The following is a 19,714-nucleotide window of genomic DNA, read 5'->3' as shown; positions in this document are numbered from 1 at the left end:
TTATGTATTGTAGTGGTCCTGTATGAGGTTCAGTTCATAAGAGCATGGCACTAGCAACTTCATTTTGGACCCATGTTTACTGTACAGGGGATGCATTTCTTGCTTGTTTTGGGCTTTCTGAATTCTATAGGTTTACCAAACATTTAAGTGATCATCAATTAAGAGCAGTCGGATTAAGTAATAGTAAAATGTATTTTAACAAAAGAGAAAATAATCATATCTAAAGTATCGTGAACATTGTATTGTGAAAGGCAATTATTTTATATGAACATGTATTGCAATGTGAAAGATGTATTTCTAGATACGTTTGGTGAAAAAGTGACTGTATGATTTTGTGATTGTTTTGAAACAAGAAAACTTCCTTTTTGATGATCGGTTTTGAGTTTTGTACTAAGATTTGTGAAAATGTAACACATACTTTAGCAAATTGCACCAAAGCGATAAAAAAACTAAGTGAGAACTATGTATGGGACATACTGCTTAAATGTGTATAAAGTGTGTATTGTATGCTTGTGTTGGAGTTAATGAAATTGTATGTGACAACTATTATTGTTATTTGTGAATATGTTACAACGTTATAGCTTTTATTTCATGTTCTGTACACTGTAAAGTGCAGATGTGTATGTCTGATGCTGATCTGTGTGTGTGTGTTTCAGATGCTGGGGTGCGGTTGTGTGCTTCTCTCCTGTCTCCTGACGGTGACTCTGTTCCACTACAGTGTAGACAGCCTTCACCTCACCCAGGAGAGCCCAGAGGTGAGATCAGGATACTGTGTGTGTGTGTGTTATATGGGTTCACCTGGTCACACATCAGTTCCATGTATCAATAACTACTGTATAACTGGGGGCAAGTGACCTGACCAGGAACAACCCCTGACCCTGACCCTGAACATAATAATATAATAGAATTGTAGAACTCTCCTAGCGCCTGCGTGGTCTAGACTTGGGTTCAAATAGTATCAAGCTGTGCTTCATTGAGCTTGCGTGGTGCAATGACACGCATGGAATAGTCCCAAAAGTGCAAACTAAGTCCATCTGGCATGCAGGCTTAAGCAAAACACTCAAGGTATTTGAAAGAAGGCAAATTCTATTGGAACCCAGGTGTGGTGTGCTCCTCGTTCCCACCCCAGGATAGTAAACTGGCTGAGGGGAGGAGCTCCCCCCTTCCCCTTAGCCCTTGATCTTCGTTGTTTGCAGATCTGTAAGGTAGAAGTAATATGGTGGAAGCGCCATCATTACACTGCTTATAACTATCCAGACCGTTCCGATCTACAAACACTGAAGGGGTGAAGGGTTAGGGCCAAGGGGAAGGTGCAGGGAGCAACCTTGATCCAGCTGAGTAAGTGCTGTTAGTGAGTGAGTGAGTGAGTGAGTGAGTGAGTGAGTGAGTGAGTGAGTGGGGTCACTCACGCACGCAGAGTGAGGGAGGTCCAGGCTGAAGAGTTGGGGAAGGTATCTGCATGGCCACGGCCGGTGGTGGCTGTGTTTATTCTGGCTTTCCTCGGGATGGTCAGAAATGCTTCTCTCCCTGATCTGATTATGTGGAACGAAATGGCGAGATGACGGTCTGTCATCGCCGCTGTGGCGCTGCCTGGGCTGAGCTATAAATACCACCCGCCGCTGTTCCCAGGAGAGGCAGAAACAACAGCCACGTCAGAGAGGGACAAGGGAGGGGGAACACTGGGACATTCTGTCTGTCTATATATCTGTCTGTCTGCCTTCTTGGCTCCCTGCCTGTCTGTCTGTTTGCCTGCTTAGCTATCTGTCTGTCAACATGCTAGCATATACTATAGACTTCCAGTCATTGCGCTAATTCTAGTTAGCAATTGCGCTAGCGCTAGTTGGCAACTTACTTCAAACTGCACACAGAGACATAAACATGGTATCCACAAGTTCATCTGACTCTGGGGAAGTAGATAAAATCCTTAAGTATCCCTTTAAGTATACCACAAAGAAAAAAATTGTGTGACAGCTAACGCTAATGAGAGCATTATCTTGGCTAACCATCCACTTTGACCTTGTGGTAGAAGTTCCTTTAGACCTCATTATGTTCTCCCATTGTTGACTTCCAACCTAGTATTAGAAGTTCCTATTGACTTTCTGTGTTTTCCCGTTGTTGTTTTTGTTGTAGTACCTGGACCCGGTGGTTCAGGAGGAGTCAGGCCTGCAGGCCCGGTCCAGTGAGCAAAAAGCAGCAGGGGCTTTGACGGCCAAGTTGCTACTACTTGACCACCTGGACCGCCTGGAGAATGACGTCATCGATACCAAGATGAAGAGGAGCTTCCCAGGGTCCAACACTCCACTGGACCGCCTCTCCATCAGCACCATGGACCCTAAGGGCTCCAAGCAGAGGTAGGTACTAACCACTTAGAGAGAGAGACTACTTTTGATGCTATTTATTGAGACATCATCAGTGAAGCACTTCCATACTCCACCCTGATGCACACACATGAACAGTCATACACACATATACTTATTGGGGCAGTTTCCCGGGACACAGAATATTAATGGGGCATTCACATGCTTGTGGGAAGTTGGAAACTGGGAAGATGGAAGTCATGATTCTGCTCAAGTGGTTTTGAAGTCGGAACAATTCTTCAACCAATAACATTTTAGCTAGCTTGCTTAAAATTGACAATAGTCAAACTAGATACATGATCCATATTGATTTGATTTGTTGTCATCTTTTGGTTGAAAAGATGAAAGGTCACTGGTGAAACGTCAAAGCGCGGCAACTCAGGTAAAAGCATTTTCTCTGAGTTTCCCACCTGTAATTATGACTTGGAGGGTCGTTCAAGTGAAACTTTCCAGTCGGAACTACAAACCTCTGATGACTCCGATAGCATGTGAACGCTCCATTAGCCTAATCCTGGAAAGCATTTTCAATAGAGATTCTCCATTGAACCTGCTTTTTAGTCCAGGGCTAGGCTTAATCTGTGTCTAGGAAACTGCCCCTTGACTGCTATGAGGGATAATGCCATCCTATCGTGGCGTTTTTGTAACATACTAAGTGCACAGCAGACAGAGAAAAACAACATGAATGTCAACCTATCTGAATCAACTTTAAGTGAATTACATCATCAAGTCAGCCGGTCCACAATGGCCCAAAATCTCATTAGCAAGATGCATAAATAGAACATTAACAGTTCATTGTCTTGGATCTCTCTGTTAGAAGGTCTGCTTTTCCTAAATGAGGAAAGACATATACATCTCTTCTCAACTCTTACTTATTACTTAACAACATTACATCTATCATACCTTATCTTTCTATCGTAGCCCAAACACTGGCCATTTTGATTGGCCGAGGGTCAAAACACTGGCCACTTTTTTAATTGGCTGTAGCCTACACACAGGCAGCTTTGATTGATTGAAGGTCAAACAATTTGGGATTTTCAACACATTAATGTTTCTTATAAAAAGAAGAAGTGATGCAGTCAGTCTCTCCTCAACTCTTAGCCAAGAGAGACTGGCATGCATAGTATTTATATCAGCCCTCTGATTACAATGAAGAGCAAGACGTGCCGCTCTGTTTTGGGCCAGCTGCAGCTTAACTAGGTCTTTCCTTGCAGCACTGGACCACACGACTGGGCAATAATCAAGATGAGACAAAACTAGAGCCTGCAGAACTTGCTTTTTGGAGTGTGGTGTCAAAAAAGCAGAGCATCTCTTTATTACGGACAGACCTCTCCCCATCTTTACAACCATTTAATCTATATGTTTTGACCATGATAGTTTACAATCTAAGGTAACGCCAAGTCATTTAGTCTCCTCAACTTGTTCAACAGCCACACCATTCATTACCAGATTCAGCTGAGGTCTAGAACTTAGGGAATGATTTGTACCAAATACAATGCTCTTAGTTTTAGAGATGTTCAGGACCAGTTTATTAGTGGCCACCCATTCCAAAACAGACTGCAACTCTTTGTTAAGGGTTTCGGTGACTTCATTAGCTGTGGTTGCTGATGTGTATATGGTTCAATCATCAGCATACATGGACACACATGCTTTGTTTAATGCCAGTGGCAGGTCATTGGTAAAAATAGAAAAGAGTAGAGGGCCTAGAGAGCTGCCCTGTGGTACACCACACTTTGGCATTAGAGAAGCTTCCATTAAAGAAAGCTCTTTGAGTTATATTAGATAGATAGCTCTGAATCCACGATATGGTAGAGGTTGAAAAGCCATAACACATACGTTTTTTCAACAACAGGTTATGGTCAATAATATCAAAGGCTGCACAGAAATATAACAGTACAGCTCCTAAAATCTTATTATTATCAATTTCTTTCACAGAGAAATAGCATTGTATTTGGTCAAACACCATTTTTTCCAACAGTTTGCTAAGAGCTGGCAGCAAGCTTATAGGTCTACTGTTAGAACCAGTAAAGGCCGCTTCACCATTCTTGGGTAGCGGAATTACTTTGGCTTCCCTCCAGTCCTGAGGACAAAGACTTTCCTCTAGGCTCAGATTAAAGATATGACAGAGAGGAGTGGCTACAGAGTCAGCTACCATCCTCAGTAGTTTTCCATCTAAGTTGTTAATGCCAGGAGGTTTGTCTTTATTGATCGATAACAAACAATTTTCCACCTCTCCCACACTAACTTTACAAAATTCTAACTTGCAATGCTTTTCTTTCATTATTTGTTTTTTTTATGCATGAATACGATGGCTCACTGTTCATTGTTGGTATTTCCTGCCTAAGTTTGCCATCAGGTGCTCATGTCAGATGACAACCGTTGTCATAACAGAGGTAGCAGGTTGCATTATGACTGTACTGATGTAAGTAGCAGGTTGCATTATGACTGCAACCTTCCTATTTCAGTGCATGGTAGACTAAATGTCAAAGGGAAACAACACTGTCATATGCATTTAATAGTGAAGTATTCAATTAGAATGAAAAAACAACGTCATTGTCCACTCAATGTGAACATTTGGCTTCAGCTTCACCACATAAAAATAGACATTAAAAAAGTATATTTACCAGGTCATGCAATGTAATGTAATCACATTTTTTGCCAAGAGTGTGATTCAGTAAACACAAATAAAGCTGATTTGAAATCCATTTTCAATTTGCAAGTTTATTCAAATTAGATTGACGATAAATTTAAATAATGTTCTAAATGGAATATTCATATGTAAAATATCCACTAGGATTAGACTGTTACACATACAGCCAGTTTCCCAGACACAGATTAAGTTCAGTCCAGGACTGAAAAGCATTCTCAATGGAGATTCTCCATTCAAAGAGCTTTTTAGTCTAGGACCAGGTTTAGTTAATCTGTATCTGGGAAACACCCGGCCCATAGGATAAGTGAAAGGTAAATGGTGACGGTTTATTTCCTCCATCTCCCCCAACAGGAAAGTTGTTGAACTGCCACGGAGGCGAGTGAGTGTTCCTATTGACCGGATCGGAGTGGGCCGTCTACCTAGCGGCCGAGGGTAAACCCTCCCCCCATCCACCCATCCCCTTACCTGGACAGGTAAAGGACAAACCCACAGAGGTGTACACAGGGTCATTTTCATTAGGGCATGCAACAGTTTTAAAATGTAAATGTAAATGTAAATGTATTGCAACAGAAAAAATAGGGTTTCTTAATGGACAAGCCTTGGTAGTCCCTCCCTGTTTCAATCTGTTTCCTTCCGTTTGGTGCCTAATGAACACGACCCAGTTTTACCGCACACCATTATATACTGTACACTACAGTGTAATGTGAATGACTTACAACATAGGGCCATGTGACCTGACCAGGAACAACTCTGGGCCCTAATAATGGGCTATAAGGAGGAGCAGGTCACAAGGTCAGGAAAAACATGGCCATTCTTATAAATAGTGTAGCTACAAATAACTCTACAGTGGATCAGATCAGAAATAACTTATTCCTACAACAATTTTTTAGAAGACATGACATTGAAGACCACCCAAGGTAATCTGTGTCTATTTTCTCAATTTCTCACAGGGGATTCCACCACAGGTAGAAGATGCATGGAAAGCACATCAACACCCCACGACCACTCCTCTTGACCTACCAACCCCCACCTCACCCCCATCAACCTACATACATACACTATGGCACAAATCACTTCCCTGTTATAGTTCTAATGTAATGTAAGCTATCCCCCTTCCTCCCCACATCTGTTCCCCATACAGTGTGGGAACGTCCTACAAAAAGCACATCACTACCATAGAAACACACTTATTTACCCATAATGCCTGTGGGCGCTTTTGCCTTTTTTGCTCGTTTGTAGTACACGCACACATGGTCTGTCTGTTCACTTTGACTGAAGGCTGACTGGGTGGCAATGGCCTTGACATTAAAAACAGATTATAAGACAACTGACTCAAGTGTTTTACTCTCATGGTATAGGTTTGCATTGGTGTTGTGATTGCTAATTGCTGACAGTACAGTTTACACACATACTTAAAGAAGACATAGTAGAGTTGAATTGATTCTATTTGAATTCACAATTGATTAGATTTGAATTCACATTGTTGAAAGCACATGGACATTGTTAAATTGTCAATTCCACCAAAAAATGTAATATGACACCAATACCAGTAGCTATGGTCTGAGAGGGATCAAGAAGAACAGAACCTCATTAACAGCGTTACAATGCCTTCTCCAAAAATGTGTTTCTTTCGTTATCAGTTGTATCATTCATGATAATGTCAAGGAAATACAAAATAATAATAAAATCAAATCAAATTGTATTGGTCACATGCGCCGAATACAACAGGTGCAGACATTACATTGAAATGCTTACTTACAGCCCTTAACCAACAGTGCATTTATTTTTAACAAAAAAAAGTAAAAATAAAACAACAACAAAAAAAGTGTTGAAAAAAAAAAGAGCAGAAGTAAAATAAAATAACAGTAGGGAGGCTATATATACAGGGGGGTACCGGTGCAGAGTCAATGTGCGGGGGCACCGGCTAGTTGAGGTAGTTGAAGTAATATGTACATGTGGGTAGAGTTAAAGTGACTATGCATAAATAATTAACAGAGTAGCAGCAGCGTAAAAAGGATGGGGTGGGAGGCAGTGCAAATAGTCCGGGTAGCCATGATTAGCTGTTCAGGAGTCTTATGGCTTGGGGGTAGAAGCTGTTGAGAAGTCTTTTGGACCTAGACTTGGCACTCCGGTACCGCTTGCCGTGCGGTAGCAGAGAGAACAGTCTATGACTAGGGTGGCTGGAGTCTTTGACAATTTTGAGGGCCTTCCTCTGACACCGCCTGGTATAGAGTTCCTGGATGGTAGGAAGCTTGGCCCCAATGATGTACTGGGCCGTACGCACTACCCTCTGTAGTGCCTTGCGATCGGAGGCCAAGCAGTTGCCATACCAGGTGGTGATGCAACCAGTCAGGATGCTCTCGATGGTGCAGCTGTATAATTTTATGAGGATCTGAGGACCCATGCCAAATATTTTCAGTCTCCTGAGGGGGAATAGGCTTTGTCGTGCCCTCTTCACAACTGTCTTGGTGTGTTTGGACCATGATAGTTCGTTGGTGATGTGGACACCAAGGAACTTGAAGCTCTCAACCTGTTCCACTACAGCCCCATCGATGATAATGGGGGCGTGCTCAGTCCTCTTTTTTTTCCTGTAGTCCACAATCATCTCCTTTGTCTTGGTCACGTTGAGGGAGAGGTTGTTGTCCTGGCACCACACGGCCAGGTCTCTGACCTCCTCCCTAAAGGCTGTCTCATCGTTGTCGGTGATCAGGCCTACCACTGTTGTGTCGTCGGCAAACTTAATGATGGTGTTGGAGTCGTGCATGGCCATGCAGTCATGGGTGAACAAAGAGTACAGGAGGGGACTGAGCACGCACCCCTGAGGGGCCCCCGTGTTGAGGATCAGTGTGGCAGATGTGTTGTTACCTACCCTTACCACCTGGGGGCGGCCCGTCAGGAAGTCCAGGATCCAGTTGCAGAGGGAGGTGTTTAGTCCCAGGATCCTTAGCTTAGTGATGAGCTTAGAGGGCACTATGGTGTTGAATGCTGAGCTGTAGTCAATGAATAGCATTCTCACGTAGGTGTTCCTCTTGTCCAGGTGGGAAAGGGCAGTGTGGAGTGCAATAGAGATTGCATCATCTGTGGATCTGTTGGGGCGGTATGCAAATTGGAGTGGGTCTAGGGTTTCTGGGATAATGCTGTTGATGTGAGCCATGACCAGGCTTTCATTTTACATTTACATTTTAGTCATTTAGCAGACACTCTTATCCAGAGCGACTTACAGGAGCAATTAGGGTTAAGTGCCTTGCTCAAGGGCACATTAACGTCATTTAGCAGACGCTCTTAGCCAGAGCGACTCACAAATTGGTGCGTTCACCCTATAGCCAGTGGGATAACCACTTTACAATTTGGGGCGGGGGGGGGGGGGGGGGGGGGGGTTAGGAGGAATACTTTATCCTATCCCAGGTATTCCTTAAAGAGGTGGGGTTTCAAATGTCTCCGGAAGGTGGTGAGTGACTCCGCTGTTCTGGCGTCGTGAGGGAGCTTGTTCCACCATTGGGGTGCCAGAGCAGCGAACAGTTTTGACTGGGCTGAGCGGGAGCTATGCTTCCGCAGAGGACGGGGAGCCAACAGGCCAGAGGTGGATGAACGCAATGCCCTCGTTTGGGTGTAGGGACTGATCAGAGCCTGAAGGTACAGAGATGCCGTTCCCCTCACTGCTCCATAGGCAAGCACCATGGTCTTGTAGCGGATGCGAGCTTCAACTGGAAGCCAGTGGAGTGTGCGGAGGAGGGGGGTGACGTGAGAGAACTTGGGAAGGTTGAACACCAGACGGGCTGCGGCATTCTGGATGAGTTGTAGGGGTTTAATGGCACAGGCAGGGAGGCCAGCCAACAGCGAGTTGCAGTAGTCCAGACGGGAGATGACAAGTGCCTGGATTAGGACCTGTGCCGCTTCCTGTGTAAGGCAGGGTCGTACTCTCCGAATGTTGTAGAGCATGAACCTGCAGGAGCGGGTCACCGCCTTGATGTTGGCGGAGAACGACAGGGTGTTGTCCAGGGTCACGCCTAGGCTCTTCGCACTCTGGGAGGAGGACACAGCGGAGTTGTCAACCGTGATGGCGAGATCATGGAACGGGCAGTCCTTCCCCGGGAGGAAGAGCAGCTCCGTCTTGCCAGGGTTCAGCTTGAGGTGGTGATCCGTCATCCATACTGATATGTCTGCCAGACATGCAGAGATGCGATTCGCCACCTGGTTATCAGAAGGGGGAAAGGAGAAGATTAGTTGTGTATCGTCAGCGTAGCAATGATAGGAAAGGCCATGTGAGGATATGACAGAGCCAAGTGACTTGGTGTATAGGGAGAAAAGGAGAGGGCCTAGAACTGAGCCCTGGGGGACACCAGTGGTGAGAGCACGTGGTGCGGAGACAGCTTCTCGCCACGCCACTTGGTAGGAGCGACCGGTCAGGTAGGACGCAATCCAGGAGTGAGCCGCGCCGGAGATGCCCAGCTCGGAGAGGGTGGAGAGGAGGATCTGATGGTTCACAGTATCAAAGGCAGCAGACAGGTCTAGAAGGACAAGAGCAGAGGAGAGAGAGTTAGCTTTAGCAGTGCGGAGAGTCTCCGTGACACAGAGAAGAGCAGTCTCAGTTGAATGACCAGTCCTGAAACCTGATTGGTTTGGATCAAGAAGGTCATTCTGAGAGAGATAGCAAGAGAGTTGGCTAAAGACGGCACGCTCAATAGTTTTGGAAAGAAAAGAAAGAAGGGATACTGGTCTGTAGTTGTTGACATCAGTGGGGTCGAGTGTTGGTTTTTTGAGAAGGGGAGCAACTCTCGCTCTCTTGAAGACGGAAGGGACATGGCCAGCGGTCAAGGATGAGTTGATCAGCGAGGTGAGGTAGGGGAGAAGGTCACCGGAGATGGTCTGGAGAAGGGAGGAGGGGATGGGGTCAAGCGGGCAGGTTGTTGGGCGGCCTGCAGTCACAAGTCGCAGGATTTTATCTGGAGAGAGAGGGGAGAAAGAAGTCAAAGCATAGGGTAGGGCAGTGTGAGCAGGACCAGCAGTGTCATTAGACTTAACAAACGAGGATCGGATGTCGTCAACCTTCTTTTCAAAGTGGTTGACGAAGTCATCCACAGAGAGAGAGGAGGGGGGGGGGGGGGGGATTCAGGAGGGAGGAAAATGTGGCAAAGAGCTTCCTAGGGTTAGAGGCAGATGCTTGGAATTTAGAGTGGTAGAAGGTGGCCTTAGCAGCAGAAACAGATGAAGAAAATGTAGAGAGGAGGGAGTGAAAAGATGCCAGGTCGGCAGGGAGTTTAGTTTTCTTCCATTTCCGCTCCGCTGCCCGGAGCTCTGTTCTGTGAGCTCGCAATGAGTCATCAAGCCACGGAGCTGGAGGGGAGGACCGAGCCGGCCGGGAGGATAGGGGACACAGAGAGTCAAAGGATGCAGAAAGGGAGGACAGGAGGGTTGAGGAGGCAGAATCAGGAGATTGGAGGGAGAAGGATTGAGCAGAGGGAAGAGATGATAGGATGGAAGAGGAGAGAGTAGTGGGAGAGAGAGAGCGAAGGTTGCGGCGGCGCATTACCATCTGTGTAGGGGCAGAGTGAGTAGTGTGGGAGGAGAGTGAGAGACAAAAGGAAACAAAGTAGTGGTCGGAGACATGGAGGGGAGTTGCAGTGAGATTAGTAGAGGAGCAGCATCTAGTGAAGATGAGGTCAAGCGTATTGCCTGCCTTGTGAGTAGGGGGGGACGGTGAGAGGGTGAGGTCAAAAGAGGAGAGGAGTGGAAAGAAGGAGGCAGAGAGAAATGAGTCAAATGTGGACATAGGGAGGTTGAAATCCCCCAAAACTGTGAGGGGTGAGCCATCCTCAGGAAAGGAACTTATCAAGGCGTCAAGCTCATTGATGAACTCTCCAAGGGAACCTGGAGGGCGATAGATGACAAGGATATTAAGCTTAAATGGGCTAGTGACTGTGACAGCATGGAATTCAAATGAGGAGATAGACAGATGGGTTAGGGGAAAAATTGAGAATGTCCACTTGGGAGAGATGAGGATTCCTGTACCACCACCCCTCTGACCAGATGCTCTCGGGGTATGCGAGAACACATGGTCAGACGAGGAGAGAGCAGTAGGAGTAGCAGTGTTTTCAGTGTTGATCCATGTTTCCGTCAGCGCCAGGAAGTCGAGGGACTGGAGGTTGGCATAGGCTGGGATGAAGTCAGCTTTGTTGGCAGCAGAACGGCAGTTCCAGAGGCTGCCTGCGACCTGGAACTCCACGTGGGTGGTGCGTGCAGGGACCACCAGGTTAGAGAGGCAGCAGCCACGCGGTGTGGTGCGTTTGTGTAGCCTGTGCAGAGAGGAGAGAACAGGGATAGGCAGAGGCATAGTTGACAGGCTGTAGCAAATGGCTACAAAAATGCAGAGGAGATCGGAATGAAATGAGCTAAGCATCTGGGAGCGGAGAGAGCAGGGCCTCCCTCACCAAAAACTTCTACCTCAGAAACTAAAATTGTTTCACTGAACCACCCAAACAAAAACTCTCCCAACTTCCACCTTTAGAAATCAGAATTGTTGTGAACCACAGCGGTTCAATGTTTAAAGGAATAGACTCAACCCACTTTATTCAGCTAGCCAACTATGACACCATAGCTAACTAGCATCCAATAGCATCCAATAACAATAACACACCGTTTAGCACCAACACTTGGTCACAACAAACCACCAATAGTGTGATAACACACTAAACAGATCATTCGTGTCTGTGTCAAGTTCCTTTCATGACGCAGCAATGATTAGACGTTGGCTAGCTAGGACAAGTATATTGTATTTAGCTACTACCGTACAGTTAGCTGGTCGTGTTGGGTAGCTAGCAATGGCCACTGTGTTGACTTTGTTTGAAGAACGGCTAGCTAGCTAGCTTCGTGCTACACCCGGCACACAATGGCTATTGTGTTGACTCTGACTCTGTTCGAAAAAACGGCTAGGTAGCTCGCTTCGTGCTACAGCCGGCACTGCCAAGACACAGTAACTACACACAACAACCCACGATGCCTAGCTATGACGCCGTAGCTAACTTGCAAGCTAGCATCCATTAACACACAATTTAGCATCAATACTTGGTTACAACAAACTGCCAAGAGTGTGTTAGCACACTAAACAGATAATTCAAGTCCGTGTCTAGTTCCTTTCATAACGCATAACGCAGCAAAAAATTAAACGTTGGCTAGCAGCACATTAACATTGGAACCAGCTCTCCAGCGTTGCTAATTGTTACCAGTAGCTACCCGCTAGCTAGCTAGCCTCGTGCTTCGATACTAACCTACAATTACCTACGGAAACCTACAATAACAACATTACTAACCTATAATAAATACAATACCTAACTACGGCTAACTACCTACCTACGATCTAATACATGGTTAAGCAAAAAATTAAACGTTGGCTAGCACTACATTAACATTGGAACCAGCTCTCCAGCGTTGCTAATCGTTACCAGTAGCTACCCGCTAGCTAGCTAGCCTCGTGCTTCGATACTAACCTACAATTACCTACGGAAACCTACAATAACAACATTACTAACCTATAATAAATACAATACCTAACTACAGCTAACTACCTACCTACGATCTAATACATGGTTAAGCTTTACTCAACACCATATGAGAAGCTTACCTCCTGCTTACCTCCAGCTAGAGAAAAACACGACCTCTCCCGACAACCGCACTGAAGCACTTCATGGCTACAGACGTCAGTGCTACGGGTCGGTAGTCATTTAGGCAGGTTATCTTAGAGTCCTTGGGCACGGGGACTATGGTGGTCTGCTTGAAACATGTTGGTATTACAGACTCAGTCAGGGACATGTTGAAAATGTCAGTGAAGACACTTGCCAGTTGGTCAGCACATGCTCGGAGTACACGTCCTGGTAATCCGTCTGGCCCTGCGGCCTTGTGTATGTTGACCTGCTTAAAAGTCTTACTCACATCGGCTACGGAGAGCGTGATCACATAGTCATCCAGAACAGCTGGTGCTCTCATGCATGCTTCAGTGTTGCTTGCCTCGAAGCGAGCATAGAAGTGGTTTAGCTCGTCTGGTAGGCTTGTGTCACTGGGCAGCTCGCGGCTGTGCTTCCCTTTGTAATATGTAATAGTTTTCAAGCCCTGCCACATCCGACGAGCGTCAGAGCCAGTGTAGTACGATTCAATCTTAGTCCTGTATTGACTCTTTGCCTGTTTGATGGTTCGTCGGAGGGCATAGCGGGATTTCTTATAAGCGTCCGGGTTAAAGTCCCGTTCCTTGAAAGCGGCAGCTCTACCCTTTAGCTCATTGCGGATGTTTCCTGTAATCCATGGCTTCTGGTTGGGGTATGTACGTACGGTCACTGTGGGGACGACATCATCGATGCACTTATTGATGAAGCCAGTGACTGATGTGGTGTACTCCTCAATGCTGTCTGAAGAATCCCGGAACATGTTCCAGTCTGTGCTAGCAAAACAGTCCTGTAGCTTAGCATCTGCGTCATCTGACCACTTTGTTATTAACCGAGTCACTGGTGCTTCCTGCTTTAGTTTTTGCTTATAAGCAGGAATCAGGAGGATAGAGTTATGGTCAGATTTGCCAAATGGAGGGCGAGGGAGAGCTTTGTATGCGTCTCTGTGTGTGGAGTAAAGGTGGTCTAGAGTTTTTTTTCCTCTGGTTGCACATTTAACATGCTGGTAGAAATGAGGTAGAACGGATTTAAGTTTCCCTGCATTAAAGTCCCCGGCCACTAGGAGCGCTGCATCTGGATGAGCGTTTTCATGTTGATTTATGGCCTTATACAACTCATTCAGTGCAATCTTAATGCCAGCATTGGTTTGTGGTGGTAAATAGACAGCTATGAAAAATATAGATGAAAACTCTCTTGGTAAATAGTGTTGTCTACAGCTTATCATAAGATGCTCTACCTCAGGCGAGCAAAACCTCGAGACTTCCTTAGTATTTGATTTTGTGCACCAGCTGTTGTTTACAAATATACACAGACCGCCACCCCTTGTCTTACCGGAGTCAGCCGTTCTATCCTGCCGATGTAGCGTATAGCCCGCTAGCTGTATGTTATCCATGTCGTCGTTCAGCCACGACTCGGTGAAACATCAGATTTTACAGTTTTTAATGTCCCGTTGGTAGGATAACCGTAATCTTAGGTCATCCAATTTGTTATCCAATGATTGAACATTGGCTAATAGGATTGATGGAAGAGGCAGTTTATTCGCTCGCCGTCGGATCCTTACAAGGCACCCCGATCTACGTCCACGATATCTCTGTCTCTTCCTCACGCGAATGACGGGGATTTGGGCCTTGTCGGGTGTCTGTATAATACTGGCCAATGCCAAGTTCAAATTCTAAAATAATTTGATGACATGTACAGTATGTCCCTAATCTTATACGTTAGCGGTAACTTGTCACATATAAATGACTACAGCATAATATGAGTTTGGGAGTGCAGTTTGTATCTGAGGGCATGTGAATGATATATTGGAGTTCTTCATATAATAATGCACAGGGAGTTCGAGTCGAGTTTGACATGGAAATCGTTCGTCATCGGGACGTAATTGATATGATCATATCAAATATGAGGGCTGGTGAGTGTGATAAGATGAGGTTGGAGTGCATTGTTGGAGTACAATAATACATTATCAGCTTTTCTAAAATCATGTGGGGACTGAGTTGGAGATAATCTTTCGAATTCACAATAGAAAATAAATATATAAGGTTGGGTGAGGTCAATGAATTGAAAAGTTATCCTTACATTGGAATGCCAACTCATCTCCTAAATAAAGCTGCATTTAAATGGACTTGACCCCCAACCCTAGAGAGAGGAGTTATGAAGGGGAAAGGGGACGAGAGTGCACAAGGGACCGAGGACATGAGACGTGGATAGGGGACAGGTTGAACAGAGGGGACCCACCCCTCATTCCCTCCCCCCACCACATCACCACCACGGCCCCGTCCCCAGGTGGCTCTGCAACCAAACAGCTTAGTTGACCATCCAGGTGTAGACCCCGTAAACCCTCTGGCTCCCACACTCGTCCGAGCCCCCCCATGACACCAGGCCTTGGGCCACCCAGGGCCCGCTTCCGGGCTCCTGCATCACAAAGGCCTCCCGCTGTCCCCCAGGCACGTGTCGTGCCTGCCCTCGTAGAAGCCGGCACAGAACATGTTGTCAGTGATGTTGTAGTTGATGGAGCATGAGGGGTAGCTGGCCTTGCACTCCTCCTGCGCCACCACAGGCAGCTTGACATACTGCATCACGTCCGACACCATGCCCAGGTCGGAGGAGAGCATGGCAGTGTCAGCGGCCGCGGAGGCGTTGCGGTTGGAGATGCCCCAGCCGGCCACCAGGCCCAAGGTGTTGAGCTGGGAGCTCTGGGGGCTGTCTGGGGGCAGGCAGACAGGCCGCACCAGCTCCCCCACAGGCACCGCCTGACTCAGCTTGACCAGGGCGATGTCGTTGTTGTAGTTGCAAGGGTCGAAGTAAGGGTGGAGGATGACTTGCTCCACTGAGCGGTTGGTGGCGTGTTGCTTGGCGCTGACGTCGTGCAGGCCCAGGTAGACGCGGACGTGTTCGGGTGACACAGGCACCACAGTGGCTTCCACGGTGAAGAGGACCTGCCAGGGGAAGAGACCTGGCACAGCACTACGCCCCCCGACGATACGCTTCATCTGCGCTGGAAAGGGCTGGGACGGCTCCCCCCATGCTGAAACACACAGACACAGACACAGAGTGTGAGTTGGACTCATGCTCTCCTGATGAGGTAACCCTGTGTGCGACTTAAAACCAGTGGCACCCTCGGTCCAAGAGAGAATTTTGAAATAGTTAAGATGGTCATCAAGGCAAAGGGTGGCTATTTGAAGAATCTCAACACTTCTTTGGGCTACAACATGATTCCATATGTGTTATTTCATAGTTTTGATGTCTTCACTATTATTCTACAATGTAGAAAATAGTAAAAATAAAGAAAATCTCTTGAATAAGTAGGTGTGTCCAAACTTTTGACTAGTACTGTATGTAAAAATAAAAAATAAAGAGTTTAAAAGCCACACACAATGTGTAAACGTATTACAACTGGAGCAGGCCAACCCTGCTGGGTGTGCAGGCTTCTGTTCCAGCCTAGCACTAACACACCTGATTAAATGTATCAAACCTAATTAGTTGATAATGAAGTGTGCTGTTGCTGGGATTGAATAGAAGTCTGCTCACCCAGTAGACCAGGGATCAGTTGAGCAAGGTTGGCCACCTCTGGTATGGACTTTTTGTTTTTCCACCTGAAATTATGCTTTAGTAATAATAGCCTACTTGTTACTAAGATGTCTAACCTTTAGATATGAGTTAGCTTACTTGTACTCTTTGAAATTATATGAAAGTGTTGATTCTTTGTGAAGTGTTTAAACTTGTTTTAATTGCTAACTTAAACTATTATTGAAGATGAACTAGTGTCAATGTTGTTTAATCACAGGTCACAATCCTGCAATAAAGAGGGGAAGGGAACATGTCTCTAATTTGTCTGTTTCTTTGTTGTATTCTCAAATGAACACTATCTTTTTGTTCAGTTGTAAGCTCTCCAATTACTTTTGATTGTCACTCTTTTTTTCAGGATATCAGGCATTTGAATCCATTTTGCAGCTGATAATGGCATACAACGCCAATGCAGCCATAGGCCTACAGCAGTGGTTCCGAACTCCAGTCCTTGAGTACACCCAACAGCACACATTTCTTTTGTAGCCCCGGACAAACATACCTGATTCAACTTATTGAGGGCCTGATGATTAGTTGACAAGTTGAATCAGGTGTGCTTGTCCGGGGCTACAATAAAAATGTGTACTGTTGGGGGTACTCAAGGACCAGAGTTGGCAACCACTGGCCTACAGTATGAAGGCATTTGCCTTATGGCCATTTGCAATGCACCCCATGATATTGTGCATCTGAAGCAGAGAATAACTTAACTGACACATTGTTTACATAGCGTTGAGCTATATGTTCTCAATTTTAAAACGATACCAGTAGACAATGTACAGTGCATTCGGAAAGTATTCAGACCCCTTCCCTTTTTCCACATTTTGTTACGTTACAGCCTTATTCTAAAATTGATTAAATCGTTTTTTTTCTCCACATCAATCTACACACAATACCCCAAAACGAAAAGTGAAAACAGGTTTAGACATTTCTGCACATTTACTAAAAATAAAAAACAGACATACCTTATTTACATAGGTAGTCAGACCCTTTGCTATGAGACTCAAAATTGAGCTCAGGTGCATCCTGTTTCCATTGATGATCCTTAATTCAATTGATTGGACATGACTTAGAAAGGCACACACCTGTCTATATAAGGTCCCACAGTTGACAGTGCATGTCAGAGCAAAAACCAAGCCATGAGGTCGAAGGAATTGTCCGTAGAGCTCCGAGACAAAATTGTGTCGAAGCATAGATCTGGGGAAGGATACCAAAATATTTCTGCAGCATTGAAGGTCCCCAAGAACACAGTGGCCTCCATCATTCTTAAATGGAAGAACTTTGAAACAACCAACACTCTTCCTAGAGCTGTCCGCCCGGCCAAACTGAGCAATCGGGGGATGAGGTGACCAAGAACCCGATGGTCACTCTGACAGAGCTCCAGAGTTCCTCTGTGGAGATGGGAGAACCTTCCAGAATGATGACCATCTCTGCAGCACTCCACCAATCAGGCCTTTATGGTAGAGTTGCCAGACAGAAGCCACTCCTCAGTAAAAGGCACATGGCAGCCCGCTTGGAGTTTGCCAAAAGTCACCTAAAGGACTCTCAGACCATAAGAAACAAGATTCTCTGGTCCGATGAAACCAAGATTGAACTCTTTAGCCTGAATGCCAAGCGTCACGTCTGGAGGAAACCTGACACCATCCCTACGGTTAAGCATGGTGGTGGCAGCATCATGCTGTGGGGATGTTTTTCAGCGGCAGGGACTGGGAGACTAGTCAAGATCGAGGGAAAGATGAACGGAACAAAGTACAGAGAGATCCTTGATGAAAAGAGCTCAGGAACCTCAGACTGGGGCAAATGTTCACCTTCCAACAGGACAACGACCCTAACTACACAGCCAAGGCAACGCAGGAGTGGCTTCGGGACAAGTCTCTGAATGACCTTGAGTGGCCCAGTCAGAGCCCGGACTTGAAACTGATCGAACGTCTCTGGAGAGACCTGAAAATAGCTGTGCAGCGACGCTCCCCGTCCAACCTGCCAGAGTTTGAGAGGATCTGCGGAGGAGAATGGGAGAAACTCCCAAAATTCACGCTTGTAGCATCATACCCAAGAAGACTTGAGGCTTTTGGTTGATACATTTGCAAAAATGTCTAAAAACCTGTTTTTGCTTTGTCATTATGGTATTGTGTGTAGATTAATGAGGAAAAAAATCAATTTAATCAATTTTAGAATAAGGCTGTAGCGTATCAAAATTTGGAAAAAGTCAAGGGGTCTGAATACTTTCCGAATGCACTGTATATGAGGCTAATCATTATACTAGATTTTGTACATGCCTTGTGTTGTTTAGTGTCACGAGGGTCTATGTCGTCTAAGTATGACCAAGGCGCAGCGTGTCCAAGAAACATGACTTTATTAATTCAAAGTCTGGAACAAAACCACAAAACAAGACCGATACGTGAAGTCCTCTGCAACACTGACAGAACTTAGAACAAAAACCCACAATTCCCACAGGAAAACATTCAGAATAAATATGGCTCCCAATCAGAGATAACGAGCCGACAGCTGACACTCGTTACCTCCGATTGGGAGTCATAGACCAAACCTAGAAATACAACCAACAGAAAGGCAAACCTAGAAATACAAAACCAAAACCCAACAAAACAAAATACACCCTGGCTCAAATACAAAAGTCCCAGAGCCAGAGTGTCACAGTACCCCCCCCTAAAGGTGCGCACTCCGGGCGCACCAGCATACAGTCTAGGGGAGGGTCTGGGTGGGCGTCTGTCCACAGTGGCGGTTCTGGCCCTGGTCGTGGTCCCCACCCCACCTTAGTCACTATCCGCTTCCGTAGCCTCCTCCACATGACCACCCCCCAACTAAACCCCACTGGATTAAGGGGCGGCACCGGACTAAAGGGCAGCACCGGACTAAGGGGCAGCACCGGACTAAGGGGCAGTACCGGACTAAGGGGCAGCACCAGGATAAGGGGCAGCACCGGGCTAAGGGACAGCACCGGACTCAATGGCGGATCCTGGCTGGCTGGCTCTGGCGGGTCCTGGCTGGACGGCTCTGGCGGATCCTGGCTGGACGGCTCATGGCTGGCTGAAGGATCTGGCTGCTCATGGCTGGCCGACGGATCTGGCTGCTCATGGCTGGCCGACGGATCTGGCTGCTCATGGCTGGCCGACGGATCTGGCTGCTCATGGCTGGCTGAAGGATCTGGCTGCTCATGGCTGGCTGACGGATCTGGCTGCTCATGGCTGGCTGACGGATCTGGCTGCTCATGGCTGGCTGACGGATCTGGCTGCTCATGGCTGGCCGACGGATCTGGCTGCTCATGGCTGGCTGACGGATCTGGCTGCTCATGGCTGGCTGACGGATCTGGCTGCTCATGGCTGGCCGACGGATCTGGCTGCTCATGGCTGGCCGACGGATCTGGCTGCTCATGGCTGGCCGACGGATCTGGCTGCTCATGGCTGGCTGAAGGCTCTGGCTGATCCTGTCTGGCGGAAGGCTCTGGCTGATCCTGTCTGGCGGAAGGCTCTGGCTGA

The 19,714-nt window shown here is 46.5% G+C and overlaps 1 protein-coding gene across 1 annotated transcript; it reads left to right on the top strand.

Moving 5' to 3' along the window:
* Window positions 1-656: 656 nt before the first annotated feature.
* LOC311101786 (osteocrin-like) lies at window positions 657-5,440 on the top strand (the record flags this gene model as incomplete). The annotated part of the gene is made up of 3 exons (XM_084142976.1): window positions 657-755; window positions 2,131-2,351; window positions 5,356-5,440. The coding sequence occupies 3 exons, from the start codon at window positions 657-659 to the stop codon at window positions 5,438-5,440; spliced, it is 405 nt and encodes a 134-aa protein (XP_083999102.1).
* Window positions 5,441-19,714: the final 14,274 nt, after the last annotated feature.

Source organism: Coregonus lavaretus (assembly GCF_964263955.1).
Source record: "Coregonus lavaretus genome assembly, chromosome: 26".
Classification (NCBI taxonomy): domain Eukaryota; kingdom Metazoa; phylum Chordata; class Actinopteri; order Salmoniformes; family Salmonidae; genus Coregonus; species Coregonus lavaretus.
The sequence above is the reverse complement of the archived record's forward strand: the minus strand, read 5'-3'. Positions and strand labels throughout refer to the sequence as shown.